At 43.7% G+C, this 18,611-nt stretch overlaps 1 protein-coding gene across 1 annotated transcript; it reads right to left on the minus strand.

Annotated features, from left to right (window-relative positions):
• Positions 1–1,264: 1,264 nt before the first annotated feature.
• Positions 1,265–18,376, minus strand: PRDM14 (PR/SET domain 14). The gene is made up of 7 exons (XM_058699558.1): positions 17,659–18,376; positions 16,803–16,856; positions 16,557–16,714; positions 15,126–15,396; positions 10,557–10,759; positions 4,310–4,411; positions 1,265–1,499 (listed from the first exon to the last, which is right to left on the minus strand). Exons 1-7 carry the CDS (start codon positions 18,359–18,361, stop codon positions 1,272–1,274), a joined length of 1,719 nt encoding a protein of 572 aa, XP_058555541.1. The 5' UTR covers positions 18,362–18,376; the 3' UTR covers positions 1,265–1,271.
• Positions 18,377–18,611: the final 235 nt, after the last annotated feature.

Raw genomic sequence — 18,611 nt, forward strand, 5'->3', positions numbered from 1 at the left:
TGTGGACCATGGATAAAGGGTGAAGGAAAATCCTAGATGGTCAATACCACCATGGCTGGGGATGTGACATTCTAGCTTAGTAGCTCTGGTCGCCTACGAAACACTTTTATTCTGGTCTCAAATGTTCCATGTAGAATACTTAAAAGTGTGGTGCTGTTTGCTTTAATTTGGGGAAGAATGGGTTAGTTGATGGGAAAACGCTGTATCCTTAGCAGGATTCATAATGGAACATGCTGGTTTGGTAAGAGGCTGAGTGGCGGAGCTGGGCCCACCTGGCTTTGTCCCTTGGAGGCGACCGCTGCATCACCTCCTTACCCTCGGCCTCGATTTCCTTATCCATAAATGGCGAGCTCAGTACCATTTCCCAGCGTTCGTGCTCATTTAGAAATGTTGGCTAATATTACCCACATGCAATCAGTTTGTGGTCACTCACATATTAGAAGACATTCCCCAAGGCTTGCATCAGCCTCGTGATAAGTGATACAGCACATTTTTCTTTTCGGTGGGCCTCTTCTTTCTACATTCTAAATAGAGTATGAACAGGCTAATTAATTAGGACTGAAAAAAATTCCACTTGTGCCATCATCAGGAATGAAATCAGGTTTGAAACTAGAGCAATATAAAAGCACTTAATTTTTTAGTCTATTGCAATTTTTAAGTCTTTTCTCATTTGGCAATAATTTTTCTTCCCCAATTACAAAGCTCACAGATGATGGCGTGAATACGTAACTTCTGTGTCCGTAGTAATTCTGTGTGGTGCTGAACAAATTAACCTGCATTTGTCATGTGATGGGGGGAGGGTGGGAACCAAGGGTTTAAAATAAATACAAGAAAGATGGCAGACTAATCTATGTCCAAACAGTTACAATACTAAGGAAGCTTGGAGTTGAATGAACTTTTAAAGAATTTATTCTATGAAGAATAGACCAGGTGATGGCCACAGGCATGACAACTGGGGGTCTAAAACAAATAGAGAAAAGGTCTTTTTCATCACAAAAATCAAACTCTACTCCCAATCCCTCCCTCCAGACCCTGAAGCTCTCTATGAATAGTCAGCGTTCACTACTTTTAGGTAAATTCACCAAAATTCCATTCTTGTTAAAAATTGTGAAGAACATTTCTGTGAAAGCTGGTGAAATCAGCTTTTTGGCCGGTTCCATTTTTCTGTTTCTCATCTTAGTAAAACTCTCATCTGTTCGTAGGACACACCCATAAGCAAGGAAAACAAAGAATCCTAGCATTTAGTTTTTACATTGTCCCCATACTGAGGGCTAGTAGCCTTCGTGAAGCTTCGTGTGGGAGTAGAACGCTTCTTGATCCTGGAAGGTTTTTCCACAGATGCTGCAGGAGCAGCCCTCATCTTCCTTGTGCGAGCGACGGACGTGGCTGTCATGGGCTGCGTGGGATGCAAAAGATTTACCACAGTACTTGCATTTGAAGGGCTTCTCCCCTGAGTGCTGCCTGATATGCGTGCGGAGGATGCTGGAGGCAGTGAACCTCTGCAGAGAACAGACAGCAGAAGAAAAAGTAAACTTCCATCACCTGCACAGCCAACTAGACAAAGGGGTTAACTTCAACGTCACTGACCCTTAGTTCTCCAATAGATGAATCTGGGTTTTAAGGCTATAGAGCACTCTTCGTCAACAGTAGCGGTCTCAATAACAAAAGGACATGACAGACACGAGGCTCAGGACCCTGCGTATAAACAAGCAATTCCAATGCAGGTGGACCCAGGACCACACCAAGAGAACGTGCATTCGAGGAGTAGTTCGTATTGGCCACGGTCTTGCATAAAGCAGTATCCTATTGGTTTCTTCTTTTTTTAAAGATTTTATTTTTAGGATATCTCTCCACCCAACACAAGGCTTGAATTTATAACCCCACGACCAAGAGTCGCACGCTCCACGGACTGAGCCAGCCAGGCACCCCAGTGTCTTCTTTTTGTAAACTTAAAACGTTTTCAGGTGATTGCTTACTCACAGGCAGTCTTAAGAAATATTAGAGATGGGGCGCCTGGGTGGCTCAGTCGGTTAAGCCGCCGACTTCGGCTCAGGTCACGATCTCGCACTCTGTGAGTTCGAGCCCCGCGTCGGGCTCTGTGCTGACAGCTCAGAGCCTGGAGCCTGTTTCAGATTCTGTGTCTCCCTCTCTCTCTGACCCTCCCCCGTTCATGCTCTGTCTCTCCCTGTCTCAAAAATAAATAAACGTTAAAAAAAAATTTAAAAAAAAAAAGAAATATTAGAGATTCTGTGTACCCTTTACAGAGTTTCCCTCAGTGGTACCTCTTGGAGAACTACAGTACAGTATCACAACCAGGATTCTGATGTTGGTAGTGAAGATACAGAACAATTTTATCATGACGACCCCTCACGTTGCCCTTTTAGGGCCATACTGATCCCTCTCACTCCCACGTTTTTCTTTTCAGCCCTAATAACCGCTAACTGTTCATTTTTGAGGCTGGTGTGTGGACAACAGCTCATGCCGTTTCTATTGCCGGGTAGCTCTCCCTGGTGTGGATGTGCCCAGTCTGTTCAATCACTTACCCGTTGAAGGACATCTGGGTTGTTTTCGGTGTGGGTTCTCATGAATAAAGCTGCTACAAGCATTTGTGCACAGGTTTTTGTGTAAAGATATAAACCTTCATGTCTAAGGTAAGTGACCAGGAGGACAACTGCTGGGTTGTATGGCAGTTACCAAGTTTAGTTTTTAGTGAAACTACCAAATTTTTTCAGAATGGTTGTCACATTTTAGATCCCCAAGTACTTTGCTGTGTTTACGTATCTTTTCTTGGCCACTTCTATTCTTTCCCTCATTCATTTCAGTACCACTTGTCACCTTCAAGTGGTATATTAGAGACGTAATGACTTCATTTTGGGGTCCATTGACTGTGATATAAAACACTGGTTAAACTGGTGACCTCGGATTTGGGGGGCTGAGAGAGAAGCACTGGACAACGGGGTGTCTGGGCACATGTGGAGTTGGGTCACTGCCTAGTCAGGTTCATAAGCTGTCCCTGCCTGAACACCCACACATGGTCAGTCTTCATCAGCTTAAGTAACTGAAGTCTAATGTGTCAACTGGGAGGCCAAATATTTAGTTCCCTTTCAGAACATCTCTCAGTACCAGGTTAGTTAGAAGTTACAAGGTAGGGATCAGAGTAAGAACTCCAGAAACAGAATGTGTTGTGGAGTTATTCTGACCCTGCTCTGGAAATCCTGGACAGAATTTATTCCTCAGGAGAGGCTGCTTTTTTCACACAAATCCATGGTCACCTTCCTTCAGTTTGTGCTGGCTCCACATGGTCTACTTCTGGCTCAGCCTCATTTCGCCATGTTGATTATGACCATTCTATTGACCCACAATTTCTTGGGCAGTAGGTTTCCCCAAGTCTGGTGCGCTCAATGTTTTATCCTTCTGTGGGAGGTTTAGACGTTCCCCTAAGACAGCCTATATTCCTTTTATGGCTTTATTATATAAAACTGATGACAGAATCAATCTATTCCTATGCAATAGGACTTGCTGCAATGATGGAAATGTTGTGTCCGTGCTATCCAATTTGGTGGTCAGCAGCCACATGGGGCTATTGAGCACTTGAAATGTGCATAGTGCAACCAAATTACTGAACTTCCCATTTTATTTCATTTTTATTAAATTAAATAGCTACATATGGTTAATGGCTCACTAAGCATTGGGCAGCACAGATGTTTATCATCAAAACAGGACATGAGATGTTTTGGTATAATTTCTAAAGCATGGTCAAACCATTGTTTCTATTCCAGCAACTCCTAACTACATATTTACATATTTGTGTCTTCATTTTAATCATTCAATATTCTGTATAATGTACATTAGATTCCATTTCAGCAATGTTGCTCTAGAAAGATAGAGGAGTTTGTGCTCTTTAATATTATGTAATTGTGTCTGCAATCATCAGGGCTGTCTGTAAATCAGGGGTGTATTTCTTTAAAAAAAAGGATTTTTTAAGTTTATTTATTTAAGTAATCTCTACATCTAACATGGGGCTTGAACTCCGACTCAAACATCAAGAGTCGTATGTTCTACCGACTGAATCCAGACAACCCTGCGGGGTGTGTTTCATTACACGTGACCCAAATGCCAACTTGGCAGTAGGAGATCGTGTCTGATCATCTTAAGCAAACTGGAACATATTTAGGGGTGGAAATGGGGTTTGGGCTGATGATGGACTAACCAAGAACTCCTTATAAGCCAGGCTTTATGCTTCAAGTTCTTAGCCATGAACATCCCAACAGGGCTCAAGGCAGATCCCTTGGAAGGAGATTCCATTTACCTTTGTGCAGTATACACACTGGTATGGTCTGTCTCCAGAGTGGACTCTCGTGTGTTTGTTTAGGCTGGAAGACTGAGAGAAACATTTCCCACACGTAGAACACTAAGGTGTAAAAGAAACATGCAGTTAAAAATCACATCTTCATTTTACCATTATGTTTATCTGGGAGTAAGAGGTAAAATATTCTATTTATCTTGCGTATGTCTGTAGGCAGAGGATCAAGTAGACTCAGGCTGAGGGGTCTAATTAAAGTAGTAGAAAGACGACCCAGGGCTACATCGGAAGAATCTGGAAGCGTGAGTTCTGGTCCAGAGCCTGCTCAATGCTGTGGCTTTCCATAATTCCTCTAAAGTCTCTGGCTGTCAGCTGCTTCAGATGTACAAGGTGGGAAGTGAACAGGAAGAGAAGACTGAATTAGTCCTGCTCTGTCAACAAGTAGCTGTGTGACCAGAGCAAGTCAGTTAAACTTGGACCCTTTGTCTCCTGCTTTTCTTGATGGGCACCACCCAGTTAATTCAACAAGTATTTATGGAGTACCTACTATGTGCTCGACACTTTGCTAGAGACAAGGAGCTAAAAAGCTAGTGGGTGTGGTGATGATTATGGAGCACCAGATGGCAACACAGGTGGCAGGTGGTCTGAGACACATTGTACCTACAAAACAGTACCAGTTTGGGAGTCCAGTAAAAGCATGTGATGCAGCATGTGTTCACCTGCTGTCAAAGGTTCATGTCGTTTCTCTGTGCTCTTGACCCTCATGACAACTGCTGAATCTTCTCTAGGATCCCGAGCCAGGTAAAGGAACATATTTTGCCTCCACGCCCTGGTCCTCAGGTGTGCTTATGTGCACACACAGGAGAGAGGATATGTTTGGGGTAGATTTTATTTTATTTATTTATTTATTTTTTTTTTTTTTAAAGAAACGTTTTTCAAATTTACAACCTTTTTTTTTTTTTAACGTTTTATTTTTTATTTTTGAGACAGAGAGAGACAGAGCATGAACGGGGGAGGGTCAGAGAGAGGGAGACACAGAACCTGAAACAGGCTCCAGGCTCTGAGCTGTCAGCCCAGAGCCCGACGCGGGGCTCGAACTCACAGACCGCGAGACCATGACCTGAGCTGAAGTCGGCCGCTTAACCGACTGAGCCACCCAGGCGCCCCTGGGGTAGATTTTAAAAGTCTTCTCTAACTTTTCTGTGCTGTTTGAGGTTTTAATAATGAGCATTTGTTATCATTACTATGATTGCTAGCACAAAAAGTCAAGTGTTTGAGTTAATACTACAAAAAAGAACAGATCAAATATAAAGACTAAATACATGATTTGGAAAGTAAGATTAGGGGACTCTGAGAATGGGGAGCAAAAAAAATTAAAAGTTAAGCCTGGGTGGCTCAGTCGGATGAGTGTCTGACTCTTGATTTTGGCTCAGGTCATGAGCCTAGGGTCGTGGGATCGAGCCCCACATCAGGCTCCATGATCAGCTTAAGATTTTCTCTCTATTAGCCCCTCTCCCCTGCTCAGTGTGCTCTCTCTCTATAAATTAAAAACAAGCAAACAACAACAACAACAACAACAACAAAAACTTCAGAAAAAAGAACAAAAATGTTAAGCACAAGGAGGTAGCTAGTATCTGGCCAGAAGAAGTTCCAGGAGAAAATAAAGATCTAGAAGACATAATAATCAAAGAATGAACAAGAAAATTCCTTTCAGTTTAGGACTTATGCCTTCAAATGGAAAGACTACTTTGTACTTCACTGATTACAAAGCAGGACAAAAAGAAAAAGACATCCAACTTGGCACGTTCTGTTAAAATTTTAGAACTCCAGGGGCATTTGGGTGGCTCAGTTGGTTAAGCGTCTGACTTAGATCATGCTCAGGTCATGATCTCATGGTCTGTGGGTTCAAGCCCCATGTCGGGCTCTGTGCTGACAGCTCAGAGCCTGGAGCCTGCTTCACATTCTGTCTCCCTCTGTCTCTGCCCCTCCTCCACTCACACTCTGTCTCTCTCTCTTAAAGATGAATAAACATTAAAAAAAAAAAATTTTTTTTAATTTTTTCAGAACTCCAAAGATAAATAACAAATTCCATAAAGAAAAAACCCAGTTATTTATAAATAATCAAGAACCAGATTGATATCAAATGATAAGAGTAAATGGAAAGATGCCTTGAAGGTTTTTGAAAATTGGAAATCAAGAGAGAAGAGTGAGATGTAAAAATCAGTGGAACTAATTCAGAAAGGTGATGAAAACTATCCAAATAATGACAGTTCACAGGCCTAGAAAGCACCTGGTTCAAATCTGAATAAGCTCCATGAAGAATGCTTTCAACAAGGATGTAAATATCATTTTACACAATTAAGAAACTATATTTACCTGCTGTAATTAGAAATCCCAGCAAAAACAAAAAGCTTAGGGGGAAGTCAAAAACAAAATACAAAGAAAGTAAAAAGTCTGGCATAATTTTGAGCAATTGATAGACTCTAAGCAACGATGCTTTCTGGAAAAATAAAGCCTTCGCTCCATTGGTCAGGAATTTTAGGAGGTTGGAGAGGGCTGAGATCCCAAATTCACGTATAAACTTTTGGGACTCATTGTTATGAACTACAGGGATTTCCTCTGTCATTTATTTGTGTTCTTCATTAATTTTGCTCGACAAATTATATGAAAAGGAGGTACATTTAAGTTTTAAATGCTGGATATAGGGGTGACAATACAGGGTTTTTCATTTTTGGTTGTACACTCAGCATCTTTTTTTTTTTTTAATTTTTTTTTTGACGTTTATTTATTTTTGAGACAGAGAGAGGCAGAGCATGAAGGGGGGAGGGGCAGAGAGAGAAGGAGACACAGAATCGGAAGCAGGCTCCAGGCTCTGAGCCATCAGCCCAGAGCCTGACGCGGGGCTCGAACTCACGGACCGCGAGATCATGACCTGAGCTGAATCGGACACTTAACCGACTGAGCCACCCAGGCGCCCCACTCAGCATCTTCTAATTGTCAATTCTGTTTCAGAAACTGGTTGGTTTTTTTTTTTTTTTTTAATTATTTATCTTAAGTTCTGCAGGTATGTTTCACCAGAGATATTTTTTCCCCTTCTTTTCAACTTAAATTAAATGTTTTGTTCAAGTTTTTGAAAAAATTAAATATATTTTATCACCTTAGAAGTTCAGTACTCAAACTTAAGTATATAAAATAAAGAAAACTATAAGAGCATTAAAAAATGCTTACCAGTAAAAATAAGAAAAGGAGTGCCATGAGAAATTCAGGTTGACATAGTTAGAATGCAGCTAGATACATGCTTCGTGAGCTCAGGTCAGAGCTCTTGGCCAGGGATGGACATCCAAGGTGAAATGCTACTTATAGTCATAATAAAAGACACAAGACCACTCAGGGAGAGTTTGCAAAGAGAAGATCACTAAAGAAGAATTGTGGGAACACTGAGGACACAGGACCCATCCTCTTCTATTGCCAGTTTAAAAAATGTTTCTTTCTCCACTCTACCATAAAACCCAACTCCTCACTTCACTCTGACCAGCTTCCATGCCTTCTTTCTCGTCTCTGTCATCTACTGACAGCCTGGTCTACGGTCCCTCAGTCTCAAAGATGGCAGCACCTGTGGTACCTGGGTGGCTCAGTCGGTTAAGCAACTGACTTTGGCTCAGATCATGATCTCACATTCATGAATTCAAGCCCCACATCAGCTCTCTGCTCTCAGCACAGAGACTTCAGATCAGATCCTATCTCCCTCTCTCTGCCCCTCTCCTCTTGCACACGCGCGCGTGCGCGCGCACACACACACACACCTCTCAAAAATAAATAAACATTAAAAAAAAAAAAGATGGCAGCATCCGAGTACAGCTTCTCCACTCAAACCCCGACTCAAGACCAACACCGTCCTCAGAGTTTAAGCAAATGACCTAGCCAACTTTCTAGCAGAAATATCTTGATCGAACTCTGATAACCTTTTCTTCGATTCTTTTTACTGAAAAACAAAAACAAATCCGATAGCTTCTCCTTTGTTAACCAACACCCTCTCTGGTCTTGTGCCTGCAGCAAATCTGACAAACAGCCCAAATGGTGTATCTCATCAGCTGTAAGATCCACCATTACTTTTTGTGCTAACAAAGAAAATGCCACCAATTGGAATGGTGGCATATCGTCACTTGTTGAACACACTCCAATTTCAGGAACATAAAGATGTGAAAAAACTCCAACCCAGAACTGATACAATATAGCTTGTAAAACATTATTACTAAAACATGTAGCAATAGAAATCTTTTCCAAGGACATAAATTGATAAATCACAAGACAAATACAATGTGCCAATAAAATATAGTTTAAACATTTAGACCACATTAATTAAAATGCAAAGTAAAGCAAGATACCGTTTCCGTCAATCATAATGACAATGTAAAGAAGGACAGTAGCATTGCAGGAGACCTGGTGCTGCCTACTACATACACAAGCCCCCACCCGGGGCGGGACTACAAATCGACACATTCTCTGGAAGACAGTTTAGTGCCTCGATTCAAGAGCCTTCAAATTGTATACACCCTTTGACCCAGTTTTTCTACTTCTAGGAATCTATCCCAAAGAAATCATCAGACATGGATAACAGAGATAATGATTTGTATATAATATTGTTCACCACAGCAGCACTGGGGGGAAAAAAAATCACAAAGCAGAAGATTGGTTAAATCAATGATAGCACATCCATCTAATATATACTGATGCAGCCATTACTATGTTTATAAATGACTCATGATGTTGTGTTAAGTCAGAAAACTAGCCTCAGAATATCCCCAAGTATGTTAAAAATACATAAATGTACACATACACATAGAGAAAAACATTACACCTTAAATGTCTTAACTTGGGTCATGGCATATCAGGAGGCTTTTGTCCAAAATATATTTACCAAACATACATTCTTTTCCCACGTTAAGCAGTAGAAATTGGAAATAAATTTATCACTTTTTAAAATGTTTATTTTGAGAGAGAGCATGAACGAGCACGAGAAGGGGAGGAGGGGCAGAGAGAGAGAGAGAGAGAGAGAGAGAGAGAGAGAGAGAGAATCCCAAGCAGGCTCTGTGCTGCCAGCACAGAGCCTGACATGGGGCTTGAACTAATGAACCTTGAGATCATGACCTGAGCTGAACTCAAGAGTCAGCCGCTTAACCAACTAAGCCACCCAGGCACCCCAGTAATTTCACTGTCTTATACTTCAAATGTTCTTAGAATCCTGGTAAGTATGTGCTTTTCTGTGGGAAGTGGTATTTGGAGGGGACTGGGTTGGTGTGGACATCTTTGTAGATCTGGACCACCAAGGGGTTGTTGAAAACTCATTGTGTTAAATGTCTTTTGTCGAGCAAGATAACACATGATTATTGTAAAAATCCTCAAACTTTCTAGGAGTAAGTAATATAGTGACTGGGATTTCCCTGCAAGCTTAGCCATGATACGGTAAATCCACCAGTGGGGGAAGATAAGGGCAGTTTTATGAAGATTACTCTCACTTTTCAAGTGAACAGAACTGGGACTCTGGGGTCGCTCAGGTGGTAGCCTCATCAGCCAGTTCGACAGGGCTGGGAGCCACACCCATGTCTGTCTGCACCTAAGTCCCATCCTTTCTTCTAAACAGGCTCAATGGTGCATGCACTTTTTTTCACCAAGTCCGGCAGAGCAACCAGATATCCAGAATAGCAGAAAATGGCTCCCTATGGCCATTGTTGCTTTTCTTCCTGACAAAATCCTTGGCATGCCACAGATGCCTTCCATTCTTTGGGCCATGCCTCTGCCTCATCCTTATCTACAATGGTCAATATGCCCGCACAGATGATGGAACAACGTACAGTGATCTAAAAGCACATGCCAGGCTCCTTCTTGCTCGACCCTCTCCCTCTCCTCAACCAACTCTGCCTCTGACATAAATCAGACATCCCCTTGTCCTTCTAGACTAGGCTCAAGGCCACCTCTTCTGTGAGGCCTTTCATAACCCACGTCTCCAGGTAGAAGTGGACACCCTTCCTTTGTGTCCTGTCAACCTCATGCATCCGTTCTAGCACTGTGACGCGGTAGCTCCTGTCTGCCCCTCCACGGCACGTCCCTTTGTTCACAGACCCTACATCGTCAGGCACGGTGTCCCAGCAACTCACATCCAGGGGACCCTCACTGTGTCTTCAGGGGTTTGAGAAAGGAGCAGGAAAGCAATGTGAGTAACGGGCCACCCATCATTCGTCGCCGGACTTCTTACCTTGTGAGGCCGGTGCTTCTCATGAACGTGAAGGATGTGGATCCGGAGCCGGTCCCGCTTCTCAAAGGATCGTGTGCAGAGAGAGCAGGGAAATTTCCTGTCACCCTTGTCCACACAAGGGGTGTATTTGAGGTGCTTATCTCTGTAATATTTGTAGGTAAATACTTTTCCACATCTTTCACATCTGTAGCCTTCTGTAGACTCTGTCAAACACAGGAGGGTAAGTGCCAGGGGCTTTGTCAGCTACCTTCCCTCATTCTTATTTCCTCCAGCAGGATTAAAAAAAAAAAATGTGTTTTCATGTTTATTTATTTTTGAGACACACACACACACACACACACACACACACACACATACACACATATAATGTGAGTGGGGGAGGGGCAGAGAGAGAGGGAGACACAGAATCCGAAGCAGGCTCCAGGCTCTGACCTGTCAGCACAGAGCCCGATGCGGGGATCGAACTCATGAACCATGAGATCATGACCTGAGCCGAAGTCAGACACTTAACTGACTCAGCCACCCAGGCGGCCCTCTCCAACAGGATTTTTTAAAAAACCTTTTATCACAGAATAATTTAAACATATACTAAATCAAACTAATGCACTAACAATCCCCCATGCACTCAACACCAAGCTTTGACAACGATCAACTTATAGCCAATTTTGTTTTCATTTAGATCACTTCCCTCTATGACTATTTCAATACTAATTATCATTTGGTTCATAAATGCCTCAAACTGCAATCTTTAAAATATAATACTTTTAAAAAGTAGTAAACGTATTGTTGTTGTCATGCCTAAACAATGAACTCTTATTCCTTAAAGAAATACATATGTGTATACACGTATGTTTAATTACTTTCCAATCAGTTCGATCAGGGTTTGAAGTCTTCATGTTTTCCATGCTTTGCTATGTTTCTCCAGTCTATTAATTTAGCCCTGCCTCCAGCCCTATTTAAGAGCAGTTCAATCCGAAAGTTCTTTTTATTTATTTTTTAATTTTTTTAGCGTTTATCTATTTTTTAAAGAGAGACAGAGCTTGAGCATGGGAGGGGCAAGGAGAGAGGAAGACAGAATGTGAAGCATGCTCCAGGCTCTGAGCTGTCAGCACAGAGCCTGACTCGGGGCTTGAACTCATGAACTATGAGATCATGACCTGAGCTGAAGTCGGACACTTAACCGACTGAGCCACTCAGGTGCCCCTCGACACCACAGTTCTTGAAGCCACTTCTGACTGGCACGTGTTACAAGGCTGGGTTAATATACCAAAACATACCTATCGTGTCCCTTTCAGATCAGCCCAAGCTCTAAGTTCAAAGCAGTTCACCTCAGGCCATGATGGACACCAATTGCTTACTTCCTCGACTTCACAAGAGCTGCTCCATTTGGCCCCTTTTATGAAGTCTTAGGCATTTGTTTAGCTCACAGTTTACTTCTCTGAACCTTTGGAAAAGATTCCAGAGCTAGAACCAACATGTATGGAGTAAGGCTGACAATATCTTGCCTTCCCTTGTATTTATAGGGTTACCATGATGATTAATTTAATCCTATCATTTATTGAGTTCTTACCAAAGAGCGATACTATCACTGAGTGATACACAAGATCCAGAAAGGTAAATCTGTTTTTATCAATGAAGAGAGGGGGAGAGAGGTTAGAGAGGGTTCAGCCGACTCTAGCAAGGGAGGTCCCAGGTCCAGGGGTGTCTATGTGTTGGGGGGAGAGGAGGGGACAGGGGCCACCTACAAAAGCCTCCCTGCTGAGGACACTCTGGATTCCAGAGGATCAAGTGGCTTTGACTGTGAATGCATCACTGAGACCTCATTGTCTAGCCCCAGAGAGAAAGAGAGAAGGGCCAGGAATAAGTATATGCAGGAGTCTGTAGATGGAAATCTTTTTAGCATCAGGACAGCAGGGAAGCTATCCATCAGGGGCTTTGTTAGTTGACAACTACCTCCCAGGCACGTTTAACAGGTGGCTAAGGAAATAAACCATTCATTAAGTAAATAACCAGGAAGGCAACCGCCATCCCCAGGATGGTCCACTGCCTGGCACGTCTATCACTTTCATTGAGGTGCTAATACTCTCAGAAGTCCCTTGCTGGGATGGTTTTAGCTCAGCACTAGAATTTTCATTGGTCAGAATGGCCTGGCCTTCCTGCTTCCTATGGTGGGAAGAGAGGGTCTACAAGACTGGATCAGTGACCTTTACAAATCAAAGCACTAGAGCACACCGAAATTCAGAATAATGGTTCAGAATAATGGTTCGATAGGGAGTCTGCATGAGAACAACCACTTAGGCAAAAATGAGACTCCACCTTTGCTAACTAATTAGGGCTCACCTGTCTGCATTTTCTGCTCAGGTCTTTGGAAATTTAACTTAACCTGATAACTTCATCCTGATCCTGTTCCCTTTCCTTCTTCATCCTCCCCACCCCTACTCCCCAACCTCAGTCAACTCCTCTTTTTAGCCAAGGGGTTTTCCAGTCTCGACAATGCTACTTTCTGCCCCTCCACACAGTTTAGAGTTTGGTAACAATTAAGAGCTGTCTTCACATTCCACACCTCCATCCCCCAAAACACACACTCCACAGGCTTGCATACTCAAATAACCCGCCCACATAGGGTCCAGACTCTTCCCTCCCACTCAAGACGTTAAAGGGGGAAGGAAGTTCCCATCATTCCTCGCCAAAAGACTTTGAGGAAAAGTTCTTTGACAGGACAGAAGAATTTCGATTTTTCTTTCCTTTTTAATCCTATTCAAAACCATTCATTAACAGAAAACAAATTAATTCATCCATAATTCTTTCCAACAAATTAAGCTGTGTACCAATTTCCTTCCATACACTCTCCCAAATATATTACTTTAACCCCATTTACTATCATAAGCCCTCATCCTTCCCTGTTCCTTATCACCAGATGGGGATTTCTGATTTCTGCATATTATTCTATATGTTAATATATCACCATTTACATAACAATTACTCTACTATTGAACATTTAGGTTGTTTGTGATTTTTCATTAATAGGGACGGTTCCATTGTAAAAACTTTCCTGCGCAAAGCTTGCCCTTCTGGACCGTTTTCTGAAGACAAATTTCCAGAAGAGTATTACTGAGAAATCAAAAGTTATGATCATTGTAATAGCCAATAATAGTGTTAAATACTTTTTCAAAAAGATGATTGTTATCTTGTGAGTTATTGAACATGTGTATATTTTCTCAAATGTATTCTTCAGTTTTATTTCAAAAACAATCAGTACATTTTGGAAGTAACCAGAAAGACTCCCTAAGTATGAGATAAGTGTGAGGTCCACGGACTTTAGAGAGTCCCACCATCTCACCACCACCCCCGACTTTACCCCCACACTATCCGCTCATTGGGGTAGCAGGAAGATAGATGGTTTACCCAACTGATGCCGAGAGGCCCTCATAATTTGGACTCTTGAAACAAGAGCCTGTTCATTATTCACTTCCTAATCCCAGTGAGCGTGTCCTTCCCCCTGGCTTCCCTATTCCCCAAAGCCAAATTTCCTTCCCTCTCCCAGCCTAACACACCCTATATTTCCTTCCACCTCTAAGCAGCTTTCCCTGCATTAGTCCTAATGTCTTCTGCTTCCCTTCAATACACACATAATAAGGTGGTCTTCCACCCTATTACATACATTTTGCATTTAACTCATCCCACCCACCAGATCGGGATTCCCAAGCTTTTGTGTATGTGAAAATCACTCAGAGAATTTGCAAATCCCAGAGGCTCATCCCCAGACAGTGGGTTGGTGGTTCTCTGGCTCCTCAACCTTCTCATGTGGTCCAGGGGCCAACAGCATCAGCCTCCCCAGGAAGCTTGATAGAAATGCAGAATCTTAGGTCGTCCTAGCCCTGAATGAGAATCCGCATCTTTCCAAGATCCCCAGGTAGTCAACACCCACATTAAAATCTGAGAGTGAGAGTCTAACTCAGTGCTTCTCCAAGGGGAGGAAGATCCACAGTAGGAAATATATTTTATATTTGAGACTCAGTATACCACACATCTCCACTTGTAATCAAACTTCACCAAACAATACTTGAGATTCACATCGATATTTTCTATTCTACTCTATTCTAATTCTTTTTTTTTTCTTTAAAGATGGTCTAAACCACTAAATTGATTTCCCACATTAAGATACTGCAACCCCTACTTGAAAAACACTGCTCTAAGAGCTTTGATGGCGTCATCAGCTGTGTTCGCCTGAGCAGAGATGAATCAGAAACTGGCTCACCTAGGGAAGAAGTTGCATCCATGTATTTGGCCTTTATTTACTTTTTCCTCTGAGAGGAGGTGATGGGGAAGAAGAAAAGGTTTCCTTGTGAATATTAGTAGCCTCAGCAGCTGTGGAAAGATAAGGGCATTTTCCTTTCGCTGGGTAGTGCCCCCCTTGTTAGAGACATCCTCAGTTTAGTCTCCCCTGCATTAGCCTCTGCGAAGGGGGCGCCCCGCAAGTCAGCGGGGATGCTGCAGGAGGGTGTGGTTCATGTGCCAAGTCCTTCTACTAGAAGAGCCTCACTGGGAAAGGCAAAGGCGTGCACTCACCTTCAGAGGGCCCAGGCGCCGGCTTCCCCTGCTCTGTGACCTGAAGGCTCATGGGAATGTCCAAAAACTTTTCATAGCAGTCTCCATACCACACAAGGAGCTCTTGGTTCTGGCAGATATCCTTGCAGCTCTCATAAAATATCTGCCCCTGACACTGCACCGCAACCAGGTTCTGCTCCTTGGGGAAACGGGCACAGTTGACGTAGGCCATCCAGTTCCCCGCACCTCCTTTTCCATCTATGAAGTGGCTCAAGTGACCATCTTCAAAGATCTAAAAAAAATGAAACGTAAAGTTTAAAATGCGCTTTTTCTTTGTGCCTAACCTATAAAATTACTTATTAAAATTTATAGTCCAAATCTCATGCTTGAGTTCACTGAATATACTTATTATTAACATTATTAAGCCCAAATAGATGTATTAGCTTATCTCTATCGGTGCTGTGACGTTCTTAAAGGTTCTTACTTTCATCACTTTAATTTCCAAATTTCTATAGTATCTTAATTCCATAAGCAGAGAAAAGGGGAACTAGAGAAGTTTGCATTTAATTCCCAACTTAAAGACAACCAATTAGTTTTGTGCTTTTTCCCAACCTGGTTGTCATGCATGTAATTCTTTCTCTGCTGTTGGCAATTCCACAGTCTCCAATGTTTTGTTGTTATCAGCAACCTTGTGATTAACATCTTCCACAGGTTCTGAATTTCAGATTACACTCCTGCCCTATATTCCTAGAAGTAGGAATTCAGGGTCAAGGGGAGGTACCTGATATATTCTAACAAACTGGAGTCCTACCAGCATGCCCCAAACACAGTCAAGAGTATCAGTTTTTAAAAACCCATAGCTAATTTCATAGGCAGATGATATCAAATTTAAAATTTTGTTTTTATTCTCTTTGGCATATTCTCAGCAGCACTGTATAACATTTAAACCATTTGGTTTTGCCCATAAACAAAGATAAATATTAACTCTTCAATATGTATATTCCATTGATAATCTTCACAGATTAAAACAATTTAAGGCATCAGGAAACACAAAGAATTCACTTAGAGGTGCTATCTTAATGGAGTGAATATCTACCTTTCCTTCTCTCTCTTTTTTTTAAGTTTATTTATTTATTTTGAGAGAGAGAAAGAGAGAGAGAGAGAAAGTGAGAACACGAGCTGCGGAGGGGTAGAGAGAGGGGGCAGAGGATCCGAAGCAGGCTCTGCACCGATGCAGGGGCTTGAACCCACAAACCGTGAGATCATGACCTGAGCGGAAGTCAGAAGCTCAGCCAACTGAGCCACCCAGGCGTCTCTCTTCCCTTCTCTTTATACTGTAAAACAGGCAGCACAGAAGCAGAGTGACCCCCTCCCACGGGGCCAGAAGCCGACACTGTTCTCCACTGGCTTCATTTCCCACTTTGTCAACCCACCAGAAGCATATTTATTTACCTCCCACATCAGAGAATTGTCTCCATAGGTCTTGACTTCACTGGCGTTGACCACTTTACCTTGAAAGGGTCCAAATCTGACTCCTTTGGCAACAAGGCTACTGCAGAATACACCAAAATGCCGCACCTCACCAAACATCGTCTGCTTGAGGCAGAGACCTAGGGGAAAAGCCCGAGGCAGGAAAGCCAATGAGGCAACTGACTGCATTACATCAGGACAGAAACCCAAGCCAGAGGCCCTGCTTACCTTCTGGTAGTTGAAGGGAGTCTTTATCCAGAGTTCGACAAAGAGAATCAGATCCTAGAAAAGGGGTTAAGATTTTATTTTTCATAAGGTGTTTCCCTCCCTACTTCTTAAATTTTTTTTTCAACGTTTTTTATTTATTTTTGGGACAGAGAGAGACAGAGCATGAACGGGGGAGGGGCAGAGAGAGAGGGAGACACAGAATCGGAAACAGGCTCCAGGCTCCGAGCCGTCAGCCCAGAGCCTGACGCGGGGCTCGAACTCACGGACCGCGAGATCGTGACCTGGCTGAAGTCGGACGCTTAACCGACTGCGCCACCCGGGCGCCCCCCTCCCTACTTCTTAGAGGTAACCATTATCCTTAGTTTAATGTTGATTTATCCTTTATATTTTTCCTGCTCCTTTTACGTATAAAATTTCTCCTTTGAGACTCAGAACAGCCCCTGCAAGGTTATGTAATTAACCCCGTTTTGCAAATTTAAAGAACTTGAGAAGCAGAGATAATGCTGATTTTGAATAAGGTGGAGATAGATAGATGGCTAAACTGGGACTCCCAGTATGAATTGCGTGAGGCCCTAGTGGAGCTACCTTGCATTATCCCGGTAGAATCTGATCCCAGCTGACATCCACTATGTGAGCCATGTCTCTCTTCTCCCTCCTCCACTAAAGCCAACCTTAGGAATCAAGCATTAAAGCAAGTACAGCCTCAGAAGTGAGGGCTCCATCCTGATGGGAAATATCCACACTTCCCCGCTGGACTTGAGCCGTCTCAGATCCACCTTGAAATGCTCCTTCCCCACTCCTCCTCCCACCTCTATTCCCATCCAACCCGACTCCTGCCCGACGTGACCACCTTTACCAGAGCCGTCCGTGGGGACCAGGAAACCGGAAACCGCGTGGTGCAGAGGGGCTGAGTGATCCAGGCTGGGAATGACCCCGAACAGAACTAAGTGCAGGTCCTCCTGGGTGAAGTGGTAGCGGTGAGATGACTTGCCTTGTTGGTTCAGGGGTTTGGAGCCCTTCTCAGACCGCTTGCTGGGGGAGCAAGATAATAACTGGGAGGCCTTCACCCCCTCAGGGAACAGGGAAGCATTCACAGCCGGCGGCGGCATTAAAATTTCAGGTCCACAGCACTGGCCACTGTCACTTCGGCCACCAGTATGGCCCAAGTCTTCACCGGTGGCGCCTGCATACTCGCGGCTGCTGTTGAGGAAGTGCGGCACCTCTCTGGGGAGGTGGGGAATTGGGGACCACGGTGGCAGCTTGCTGTAGCAGGGCAGGTCGTAGAGCGGCTCCCTCTGCAGAGCCAGGCTGGTGCTCAGCAAGAGAGGCGCGGGCCGGAAGGCAAAGGGGGGCATAGCGTGGGTTGCAGTCACGGCGGCCTCCAGCTGCGGGAAAGGTTGGAAATCTTCCTCCGCAGCGGTTAGCATGTTCGCATAGTGGCCATAGGGCGAGAAAGGCGTGTAGTAGGCGTCCAGGTGTTGGGGGCCGCCCTGGAGCCTCTCAGGAGGATAGCACATCTTGCCCTGGGGTCCGGCCTCACCTGGCCGCCGCAGAGCCATCCTGGGGGCACAGCGCGCGGCGGGTCTGCGGGAAAGCAAGCGCAGCCGAGTGAGGTGCGCAGGGAGCTGCGACCCTGCTCCTCCCTGCCTACCCTCTATCATCCGAGCTAGCCCCGGGTCGAAGGGAATCGCCTAAACCTCCCAACTCGATCTCGCAAGCCCTACCCCACAAACAAAACAAAACAAAACAGAACAAAACCGCAATGCAAACAAACACACAAAACCCCAAACGAAAATCTTCCGGGATCTT

Source organism: Neofelis nebulosa, chromosome 14 (assembly GCF_028018385.1).
Source record: "Neofelis nebulosa isolate mNeoNeb1 chromosome 14, mNeoNeb1.pri, whole genome shotgun sequence".
In the NCBI taxonomy this organism is placed as follows: Eukaryota; Metazoa; Chordata; class Mammalia; order Carnivora; family Felidae; genus Neofelis; species Neofelis nebulosa.

Excerpts from the sequence above, each read along its gene's own strand:
- PRDM14 (XM_058699558.1), bottom strand. The coding sequence starts at position 18,361 with ATGGCTCTGCGGCGGCCAGGTGAGGCCGGACCCCAGGGCAAGATGTGC. Across the intron at positions 16,715-16,802 it reads CTCCCTTCAACTACCAGAAG|GTCTCTGCCTCAAGCAGACG; the intron begins GTAAGCAGGGCC and ends CTTTTCCCCTAG. Across the intron at positions 4,412-10,556 it reads AGAAGCACCGGCCTCACAAG|TGTTCTACGTGTGGGAAATG; the intron begins GTAAGAAGTCCG and ends TTTACACCTTAG.